Source organism: Misgurnus anguillicaudatus, chromosome 8 (genome assembly GCF_027580225.2).
Source record: "Misgurnus anguillicaudatus chromosome 8, ASM2758022v2, whole genome shotgun sequence".
Taxonomy (NCBI): Eukaryota; Metazoa; Chordata; class Actinopteri; order Cypriniformes; family Cobitidae; genus Misgurnus; species Misgurnus anguillicaudatus.
Window position 1 is genome coordinate 6,773,493 of NC_073344.2, and position 12,282 is coordinate 6,785,774.

The window sequence follows — 12,282 nt, forward strand, 5'->3', positions numbered from 1 at the left end:
TACTGCATTGAAACGGAGATCATTCAGCAGCATAAAAGAATATCGCGTCACGTGCTCATTTGAGCTATAATAAACGAAAATACCCGCGCGTCATCCCAACAAGATATATCGTTCAGCTTCTCAAAATGCGGGTTTTAAATGCATATAAACTTTTACGATGAGAAATGTCTGAAAACTGTATTAAAGCAGAGATCAGGGAGCTCGTCAAATATCCACTCAGAAGCTGAGATCATTCACCAGCATTAGAACGGCGCGTCATGCGCTCCTTTATAATCTTATCATAAGCAAAAATGCACGCGAGTGGTTCTTGGAGAGAGAAATAATATATAATATGCAAACTTCAGACGCTGCGTAGAAGAGAGGGCGGGACTTTCAATAGGTCACATGTCTTTTCGGGACCATCAGATGCCGGGTAATCATGGCAGTGTAAATGAAAAAAAATCTAAGGATCCCGGAAAAATCCCGGATGCCTTTCCCGTGTATTTTACGGAATGTCTGTGTGAAAAGGGCTAGATATTAATCCTATCTACTATTCCTACGCAAAATACAAAAAAACCTATTCCTTACTCAGCCTTAAAGGAACACGCCGATTAGCAGTGCTTTGCCTTCTGAAAAATAGGCTAGTTTCCAGTATGTATACGGTTAAAAGATGGCTGTGTCTCATATGACCTTGTTATTTGTACACGCTGTGACTATACAAATCACAACATATAAATAGGAAAATGTTGGCGTTGTCACTTATTGGGAACAGTTTGCTAGCTGGAGCCATTTATGGCGCTTTTCCATTGCATAGTACCCCATGGTTTGGTTTAGTTTGGTTCGGGTCAGCTTACTTTTGGGAGCTTTTACATTGGGTGCAATACGTAGTACCCGATACTCTTTTTCGTACCACCTCGGTTGGGGTTCCAAGCGACCCGAGCTGATACCAAAACATGACGCGAAAACACTGTAGATCACTGATTGGTCTGAGAGAATCGTCACTACCAGCGTCATCGCTATAATGTAAAGATTAGCTTTACCTTTGCTAGCTTGCGCTCAAGCAAACATGTTGTCATCTGTGCTCTGCTATAAGTTCCCAAACTCCCTTTAAGCGATGAAAAACATCCACAGGTTGAGAATCAGGGACACCATACCATTTTTTTCCCAAACTTGCAGTTTGTGGCAGAACATTCGCGACGAGCACGTCAGCATTATATATGCTTAAATGCAACTTCAATGAGGCCCAGCGGAGCACTGTCGGCTGACGCCACCAGTGTTTGAACAGAAACTGTTATGTGAGACAGAGGTAGTAATAAACGCAATGAGCAAACATCTATTTGTGGTGGCCAATTTTAATTTTTTGGCGGACTGATAAATAAATAAATGGGAATATACAACAACGCTCTTACTTGTATGATGTCACAGTAGTAGGCAGCGCAAATATAACAACATGTCTATAATCCCTCTCACTGCGAAGTGATACCAAACTCGATGGAAAAGCTAACCACGCAAAACTAAGGGGAGCTGACCCGACCCAAACTAAACTAAACCGTGGGGTACTATGCAATGGAAAAGCGCCATAACTTCCATTCTTTGTGCTAAGCTAGAGTCAGAGTTATGGCACGCACGGAGATGGAACAGGTATGTATGGATTTATCTCACTCTGGAGGATACGGTGAATACGCTAAAGTCCCAAAAAGTCAGCATGTTCTTTTAAGAAACTTGCAACAGCGCTTATATATCATTTTATGTTGAGCACCGGACGCACGCCTGCATGCACGGTCAGACACGAGCAAAGGGAGAGAGGGAGACAGCGGCATGATCGAAAGTGGTCTAACAAAATGCTTATAGTTAATAAACGTTTTATTTCTTGTTAAATATAAGCGTGTTTGTCATTGTAGGACTTTACTGGTTTTAGGAAGTTTTTATTCCATACTGCTGACGCTCTTCGTAGCTGTATGACATGAGGTGAAGAGCTAAAATCTCTTGTTCTTCGTGCTTGTGTCTTTCTCATACGCTGCATGGTGTTCAGTGATTTTAAATGATAAATGAAACTTGTACTGCTGTATGTTTTGCGTCTTTCTCTCTGCTTTAACCAACATGGTTTGCAGTTTGCAGCATTTGCACGTCACTCACTCTGCGCTGGTTGCAATTTGATTTCGTCATCAAAGAACTCATTGTTCGGTAAAATGTATTCAGCCTTTTCACTTGTTCAGCCAAACACCGAAAATTAGTTTTTTGCTATTTTTGGCCGAATAATTTTAGTTGCCAAACATTCGATGCATCCCTTTTTGAAATACTAAGAGTATTGGTGCATTCTAGTGTGTACTAAATGAGTTCATTAAGCCAAACAGTGAGTCAAATTCCAAAATCCAATTTAAACAGTGCTCTCTTGAAACAAAGCTGTAAGTTAAGAGGTACTTACTCCTCCTCCCTCTCTGTCTGGTGACCCCCTAAAAGATGAAAGAAACAAAAGAAAGAAAGAAAGACACAAAAATAGGTCTTCGTTTAATATGCAAGCCTTTCTTTCTCTCAACTCAAGTACAGAAGCAATTAGCAGAGCGTCGCTCTGATGCACAGAGACACCTGCGTGTTGGGCACCAAACAGACACACACTTAAAATAGGCATCATCTATTCATCTGTGGTATCCACTTCACACAGTGAGGCATGAAACTGAAGAGATTCACACTGAGCAAGCAGCAAATGATCCATTGTGTTGATGAGAACTCAGTGGCCTACCTCTAGTCAAAAAAAGGGAGGAAGGGATGAAGGTTTAAGCAGCTTAGAGAGGGGACATCAAATGATGTATTAGATTCAGTCCGATATGGCAGAATTTATATTTGTTTCGTTGTGGAACGAAGATCCAGACAGTCAAATGTAATTAAAGGACTTTTTAGTGGTGTCAAAATCATTTTCAAAAATCTGCATTTTTGTCTTATTGTTCATCTGTGTTGTTTTTCAGTAAAAAATAATTATATCTTGAGTGCAAAATATTCAAAATATAGTTTTATTTCCAAATTTTTCCCTTTTATTTAGGGATGCACCGATATCACTTTTTTGTACTACGACTACGAGTACTTGCATTTCAGTACTTACCGATACAGAGTACTTAATTAAAAAAACATTATTTAAATTTACTGGTAACAGCTTTAGTCATATAATTTAACAAAATTATAAACTAGTTTGGAATTAAAAACATTTATTTAAAATGAAAAGCATGTTGTATGCAACATATTACAGAATAATATTATAAAAAAAATAAACAGTGACAGTGCAACTCAAGTATTTTTTTTTCAGTTTGTTGTAAGCTCTGCCTCTTTGGACAACACAAGAGGCATTAACCCCTTACACGCCGCTCAAACATAGACATTTCTCAGACCATGGTACCGGGGGACTTTTAACGTGTACAAGTACTTTAGAAAATATGGTAGCGAGGCAGATACCCGATACCAGTATCGGTATATCCCTACTTTTATTTCCTGTTTGTTTCTTGTTTAAAGCAAATACTTTCTACATTTACGGTACACTTTGAAAAGGGTGCTTCTAATAGGTACCATTTAGGTACAGATACCTGTACTCTTCTGTACCTTTGAGGTACCAAGATAGATATTAATAATATGCACCCTTTTTTTTAAGAGTGTATATGTAAAATATTTAGTGATGATCTGGAAAAACAATTAGTATATCAAGACAAGAACGGATAAAGAAAAGATTTTTTGCACTGCAGATGAGGAAATGGATATAACATGACTGTAATGTGAAGTATAAAGAGGGCCATTTATTTCTCTTTAATTCATAAATTCATAAAAAAATTTAACTTACGTAGAGTCAGTGTCCTTTTCTTTCTTCCGTATCCCGAAGGCTTTCCTGGTGCGTTTTTTCAATCCTGTAGTTTGGGAAGAGACAAATACACAACCTTAAAGAAAATCTGCAGACCTAGGGCTCCAGACTAACTTTTTCACTGGTTGCTATCAATATTCTTAGTGATCATGATCTGGTCAGACTTTTTTTGGACCAGACACTGATCAAGTAAAGCCATAATGTGACTGGAAGCTACAACATGGTGGATGACATTATTGATCTTTACTAAATATTTCCTAAAACATCCACAGGCTCAGAGGCTTCTGTCCAACACAGAAATAATCTACTTCTCTTTTCTCTCTTCATCATTTTGGAGATTAAGGGCTCTATCTTACACCCGGCGCAATGCAGCGCAATACGCGACGCAAGTGTCTTTCGCTAGTTTCCACCCTGCGCAATTATAATTTTCACGTTTAGCGCCACGTTGTTTAAATAGCAAATGCATTTGTGCCCCCTTTTGCGCCCATGGGCGTTCTGGTCTGAAAACGAGGTGTGTTCAGGGGCATTGTTGGCGCGTTGCTATTTTGAGGCAACTAAAATAGACTACACCATTGACCAACAAAAACCTTCTCTAAAGTCTAAAGTCAATGGCGCAATATGTTTTTGTGTTATTTAAAGAGCGCATTAGTAATATGCGCCTATAAACGGGATGACACCGCGGGTTTGCTTATCACATAGTACATGAATGCACAGCAGCACAAAAACGCTTCTAAATATGAAAGATTAAAGGAATGAATGTAAAAGATTACTATTGCGTCTCCTGGACATAAATGAAAACCAATTATGAGATGTTAGAAGGCATAAAGAGCTGCTTCACCTGTAGCCTGTTAAGTAAATAAATGCTTTGCTTTAAACAAATGCAACTGTTTTTAAATGTTTTTTTTGAATGCTACCTCACGGATTTATGATGACTTTGTACCTGTGGATATGGTGAGATGAGAAACATTTTTAAGTAATGCTTAAAAAATCTCGTGAAGCTGTCCAAGTGCTGAAAGGAGAGACGTTTGTAAATTCTTTATCTCCTGTTTGTTACAAAAAAGTATTTTTAGAGTACAAACCTTTTCTTACATACTTGTAAATTATTTTTTGATGATATTGGATAGCCATACATTTAAAGCAATTAAAAGTCTGCTTTTTTACTTCCATGACTAAAAGAAAACGATTTTTAAAGGTTTTAATAACCTTAAAGTCCGTCATCTAAATAGGGATTAGACATAGCGCCAGCGCAACAGGCTTTTAGAGTTGATGAGAGCTGAGACTCTCATTGGTTTATTGCACGTTACGCCCAAAATGCTCCCATTACAATAGGATCAACCCTTTTCGACCATGCTCTCGGCGCACAAACCATTTTTCCTGTCGTTAAATTAGCAAAAGTGGATTCGGACACGCCCATTTAGACGTTGCGCTGTGCGCTTTAGATAATGCGCTTAGATCATTAAAATAGGGCCCTAAGTATCTATGTGTACGTAACAGCACTAAGAGATGACTAGCCCACTCTTAAAGGAATAACTTTATATCTAAATGGTACAATTGAATGAATGGGGCTAAGCTAAATGCTATCAAAGCGTCGCAGCGTGCTCCAGCGCTTACGTGCACGCACACAGATGATAGAGGGATGTATCAACAATTCTTAGTTAAGGTAATAACATATTTTAATATTGAAAATGAGTAGACTATTCCTTTAAATTAATAGTGATCCAACAGATTAGATATTATGCTAAGAAATCTGTGCTGCAGTGGTACTGTGATAGTAGTATTTTATATTCAAATTATGTAAAAAATGCTGGGTTGTTTGTGTAATCAACCATGTTGAAACAACCCAGCAGTTGGGTTAAAACAACCCATTATTTTGGTCATTTTTATACCCAGCAATGTGTTCTGTCCAATAGTGACCCAGTCCTAGGATAAAAACAACCCAGCATTTTTTAGAGTGTTAAATTGTTAAAGGATGTTGGGAAATTATAAGCAGACACATTTTAACCTTCATTCACTAGCTGTCTCTAAACAAGAGATATAATAATTCTAAATAAAACCTTAAAACAGACTCAAAAAATTTTTTTACTTGTAGATAAATGTAGATAGAGGGTCAGGCTTTTAAATCATTTGGACAAGATGCTTTGTTACATCAATATTATTTGGCAGCAGAGAATAACCATCCACACAGGGAAAGGTCTGTGGCGCATATTAGAGTGGCCTTTAATATAAAAAGCAGCAAGGTCATCAGTAATGGTGAACCGATTTAGCCATTGTAAATATATATATTTAGACAGTAGGGATGATTTCTGTCAATATATTCACAACATAATTTCAAGGTATAGTTCAGCCAAAAATAAAAATTACCACATGATTTACTCACCCTGAAGCCAACCGAGATACATATGTCTATTATCTTTCAGACAAACACATTTCAGTTAATTTAGAAAATGTCCTAGCTGTTCCAAGCTTTATAACGGTTGAAAACGGGGTCTACCAAAGAATGTGCATTCATCCTTCACAAAAGTAATCCAGGGGGGATATATAAAGGCATTCTGAAGGTAATAAATGCGATTTTTAAGAGAAGCATCCATATTTAAAATTTTACAAATTAAAATAACTAGTTTCCCGTAACAACGCCATTTTGGGCTCCTCGGCAATCCCAACAAAATATTAGCATAGTTTACGCACCATTCCTGGTGACGAATGCGGAGGGTGGAGGCACAGAGCAGCGAGCAAAACAACAAATTAAAATGATTTTAAAGAAAATGGCGGAGGATTTCAATATAACACAATATAGTCTATTCTTATCGGATCTCATTCATCTTATGCTATGCATAATGCGCATTGACCTCTACACTGAAAAAAATTATTCATTGAATTTAATAAATTTTTTTAAGGCAAGGGGTTACAATCAATCCACTTAAGCTACATTCAAACAAAAAAGATTAGTAACGTAAAATAAAATATAAAACTTTTGTTTAAATGTAGCTTAAATAAATTGATTGCAACAACTTACCTTAAAAAAATTGATTAAATTCAATGAATCATTTTTTTCAGTGTAACAAAAGCTAGTTATTTTCGTTTGTAAAGTTTTAAATATGGATATTTTGCATTTGCATCACCCTCAGAAGGCCTGTATTTATCCCCTGGAGGCGTGTGGATTTCTTTTGTAAAGGATGGATGCACATTTCTTGGGCTTAAAGGAAGTAGACCTGTTTTCAACGGTTATAAAGCATTGAAGAGTAAGGACATCTTCTAAAATACTGAAAATGCGTTCGTCTGAAAGAGGACATATGCATCTCGGATGGCTTAAAGGGATAGTTCGACCAAAAACTATATTAAACCCATGATTTACTCACCCCCAAGCTGTACGAGTTGCATATGTCCATCGTTTTTCAGACAAACACATTTTCGGATATTTTAGAAAATATTTTAGATCTTTCCGTTGATTAAATGTAATGTTACGGGGTCCAGCCATAGTCCACGACCTTCAAGTCCAAAAAAAGTGCGTCCATCCTTCACAAATTAAATCCAAACGGCTCCAGGATGATAAACAAAGGTCTTCTGAGGGTAATCCGTGCGGTGTTGTTGTAGAAATATCCATATTTAAAATTTTATTAACGTAATTAACTACCTTCCGGTAGCGCCGCCATCTTAGTTTCATCCGCATTCAGGATGAGAGCTTACGCAGCGTACAGAGGTTTCTCTGCTGCTGCTCTGTCCCCCCGCCCTCCGAATTTGTCATACGTCACTAAGAAAAGTGCGTACACTACGCTAATACTATCTCCTGAGTCTAACATGGCGGCGCTACCGGAAGGTAGTTAATTACGTTAATAAAATTTTAAATATGGATATTTCTACAACAACACTGCACGGATTACCCTCAGAAGACCTTTATTTATCATCCTGGAGCCGTTTGGATTTAATTTGTGAAGGATGGATGCACTTTTTTGGGATTTGAAGGTCGTGGACTATGGATGGACCCGTAACATTACATTTAATCAACGGAAAGATCTAAAATATTTTCTTAAATATCCGAAAATGTGTTTGTCTGAAAAACGATGGACATATGCAACTTGGGCAGCTTGGGGGTGAGTAAATCATGGGTTTAATATCGTTTTTGGCCGAACTATCCCTTTAAGGGTGAGTAAATTATGTGGTAATTTTTGGCAATCTGTCGCTGTATTGGCACAAAATGAGTTTAAACGAACACTTATTTTACCTAATGTTTACTAACAATTCACTGAAAGTGAAAAATGGCAAATGCAAATAACCTCCAAAAACCCACACATTGGCTTAATGATCAGCATTGGTCACAATGTATTTCATGCCCACACTGAATTTAACACATCAACAGGGGTAAATTTCTAGACATACTGTAAAACAATTATACAGTCACACGTCTGTAACTTAAAAAATCTGATATATCAATGATGTAGGCCAGGGCTAGTCAACTGGCGGCCCGCGGGCCAAGTGCGGCCCGCCAATCATCTTTATCCGGCCCGCCGGTCACCTTTGGCCGTTTCTCGGTCGGAGGGCTGCAGCCTCCGGAGGTCGCGTGTGCGGATTGCATTCGTCATCAAGATTAAGTTAACTGAGCATTACATTCACAAATCATAAGCATATTACAACAATTTACGATTAACTGAAAATAACAGTCAATTTTATAATTGTTAAAATTCTGAAATAAGACTTAATGACGTATGCAGCCTGGAGGTGCGACCTCCGGAGGGTGCAGCCTTATTGAGAAACGACCATAGTCTGATTTAAATTCAGCGTGGTTACTTTTACCTTTCCACTGTACAAGACAACACAGAAAGGGGGCTGTGTGGGGTGCCAACCATCTGCGGGTGCGTAATTATCTGATCCAATTCGAGCTTTGGATGCATTAAAGAAAATAAACTTATGCGACAGCATGTGACACGCGACCGGAAGTGATGTATTTCAGTGTGTTCCAATCAAAACTGTGTGCAAAGTTAAAATTATTAATTATTGTTTGTTTTACTTTATAAGTAACACTTGAATACTTTAATTACTGGTAAGTAAATTATTAACTATGCATATTTTCGTAGATTAAAGGTTTTCTCCCATGACAGATTTACGATTAAACTACATTTTCATTATGCCACTAGGGGGCGAACTCCCGACAGTTGTATGTAATGTACAATGGAAAGGCTGTTTAGCTATATATCTATAAAATATTAAAAAATAAAACATGTAGTGCAATTTTAGTCATTAGGAGAAGACTGGCTATATGTTGTGAGTACTTGACATGTAACAATTAATGAAAGTAAACAGTTATAAACAAAATATGTTTAGGAGTGTTGATCTCTTACACTTTTACTATTAACATTTGGCTCTTACATGTTAAACTGCAATTGTTTTTAAATATTAATAAAGAAAATATGAGTTTTCAGTAATTAAAAGGCTTTTAAATTTCAATTTTTTTTGAAAATGCATATTTTTAATATGTTTTTTTGAAATATACTACAACAAAAGTAACAAAAACGACAACAACACACACACATATATGGTAAAAGTAAAAAATATTTCAAAAGTAAAAATAGGGGTAAAAGTTTGGCCCGCGTCATATTTACAATTTTAAAATATGGCCCCCGAAGAAAAGTAGTTGAAGAACCCTGATGTAGGCTTATATTGTTGTGTTTGTCTGATTGCCATAATTAGGATCTCCTGTTGTGTGGTTTGATAAGACCCCATATAATGATACAGAAAAAATTCAGCAATTCTTTCTCAGTGGATAGATTAACAGTGCTTATATTCAATAATTTCTTTGTTGAAGGGTAATTGCAACATATAACTATTCTGCTACAAGTAATACACTTAAGATATGTTATTCTATACACATGACAGTGTTGTTGGCTTTTCTGGACAGGATGCAGAAAGATACAATGCTAGTATCAGATAGTACTGTGGTATATATATTCATATATAAAAACATGCTTCCTATACAATGATACTACATGGTATTACCATGTTAAATGTAAAAAACACTACTGCATTCTTAGTTCACATGGATAAAACTCTTAAGCTTTGAATTGAAATCCTGACATACCATAATTTAACTAAACCCACTGGCAGAGGAGATTATAGTCTTTGTAAAGAAACAAACCTCAAAGTGGGCCCACATTCTACATAAGCAAACCTTATGACATGGCTTATGTCCAGTTACTTTAAGCACAACACAACATCAATCAGTGGCAATAAAAATAATAGCTGTAATAATAAAAGAAATGACAGCACTAACAGTCCAGGGAAACCACTTAAAAAACAGGAAAAGATTAAGAAATTTGTTCAAATAATGATAGATGGTATGTAGGGGTTTAGAGACCAAAAAGTGAAATGTTGGTGAGACAGTCATGTAATCAGCTGTAAAATGGAGAATCTATTTTATAAACAAATGCTCATAATGCTACATTAGCAAGCATAAGCAGATGATTTTGTGTACTGTAAAATAGACTATAAAAAAATTGTTGCTTAAAAAACTAAGGAAAAAATATACAATAAAATATGAAGCATTTACATTTTCTCAATGACTATCAACAGTAATCCTACTTTTTGTAGCAAACTATACTGAATTCAAATGCAAAATGTCTGTCAGCCAAAAATCTTATTAAGTCAACTAGCGATTTCCTGTTCTACAAATTAGTTTAGTCTGTTCCATTCTATTACATGCCTTAATGACATGGCTTTGCGTCCTGGTCCTCATCATGTCATTGTTTATTTTGCGATAACAACTGGCTGGATCCCTTACATACATCCCTAACATGAAGTAAATTCTATGGAGGGAACATCTTGCAATTATGTATGTTTAATTTAGACAAATGTAGATCGCAACACTTAATAAACTAACCTCCACAAACATCATTAAGTAAAAAGATGAGCGTTAAACAACCACATTAAAGATAACAAGATAACTGCTGACTAGCAAAGAAATCATCAACTGCAAAAACCAAAACAATAAGCCAGAATAAAAAAACATAATTTATCCATTACAATGCATGCAGGGAGCTTGTAAAGTATTAACAAATCAAGCTAATTTTATGTATGAATATTGTTGGTCTATATGTTTCTATTTACTGTAGACTCTATAAATCTCATATGCTGAATAAATTAATAAATTTTTGCATGTTTGCATTTCTGCTCAAAAATACCTCAATTACTCACTGCCTACTGTTCTGTGTGCTATTGTTTAGTTGAATAACTTGCCTCTCCAGATGAAATATGTGTTCTTTGGCGCGGATTTTGTGAAATAATTTTATAAATAAATGTCATGTATAGTCCACTGCAACTTATATATGTTATTTTGTGTGACTGACACATTTTTGATTGGTGCGACTTATACTCCGAAGTGACTTATAGTCCGGAAAATTCGGTACGCTTTTTCAACTTAAATTTTTCACTTAAAATGAGACACGGATTGTAGGCAACAGTTTACTTCCTGGAATTGGTGATGTAGAGAAGACTGACATTATTATAATTCCTCCAGCTTGGACTCACAGCCTGTAAATTAACTCCTGTTAGCAACCGAATCTTTCAAACATGGTACGGAGCGTCACATTTTCGTCTGACGTAAGAGGTATTCGGACCAATCACAACATACAGATTAGCTGGCCAATCAGGGACAGTTTTGAACAAAATCTGTGCATTTCAAAAAGTAATTGAAATCTGGAGCTAAAAAGCAAGTCCGACCTACAGCCTACAGCACAGGCACTACACATCTACATAATGGTAACCACAAAACTAAAAAATGGCAAACCTTTCTAAATCTCCAACATAAATGAATGTTTAACACTATTAAGTCTTTCTCTTTACTGAAAACTACATAAAATATCACTTAATTTCCTAAAATGCTCTCGTAATGCAGGTTCATGCAAAGCATGCTGGGAAATCCTCCGCAACCAATCAGGTTGATTTAACGTTAAACTAACGTAAATTTGCAGTGCCAGACTCTTTCTTAGCTTAACTAGAAGACTGAATGCCATAAACCTCATCACAACCACCAAAAGTTTGTAATTATCTGCATTGTTTGTTAAATGAAGCTGTTGTATTGAAATTATTCTGTTTGGAAGCTATAGACGGTTTCATCAGACGCATGTGATACACGTCTGGATCCGAACTTTACTCATGGTTTCGTTTTTTTAATGGTCTTGCTAAACTGATCTCTTGAACAAATGCCTCATCGAAAATAGCAAATGTTTTGGTTTCCTAGGTAATATATGTGTTGTTTTTTGCTTGTTATATAAATAAACTACGTTTAAAGTACTTTGTTGTTATTTATTATTAGCGTAGTTTACCGGAAGTTACATGCGGACGGCGACAGCCGCTTGTTTATGTTGTTACTGCTGAAACCGTCTATAAATAAAATGTTTGAGTCATTTTATTTTAGTTTGTGGAACTCAAAGCAGTAAAATCATTGAACACACAAAAAACATTTAAGTTGAATA

At 36.3% G+C, this 12,282-nt stretch overlaps 1 protein-coding gene across 21 annotated transcripts in view; it reads right to left on the minus strand.

Annotated features, from left to right (window-relative positions):
* The window catches only part of sgip1a (SH3GL interacting endocytic adaptor 1a), a 123,559-nt gene that overhangs the window by 61,483 nt on the left and 49,794 nt on the right, over positions 1 to 12,282 (minus strand). For all 21 annotated transcript variants that reach the window (XM_055212231.2, XM_055212230.2, XM_073870217.1 and 18 more), the window contains 2 exons: positions 3,803 to 3,866; positions 2,405 to 2,432 (listed from right to left, as the gene is read on the minus strand). In XM_055212231.2, coding sequence (XP_055068206.2) covers positions 2,405 to 2,432; positions 3,803 to 3,866 — 92 coding nt within the window. The remainder of the gene's footprint in view (positions 1 to 2,404; positions 2,433 to 3,802; positions 3,867 to 12,282) is intronic.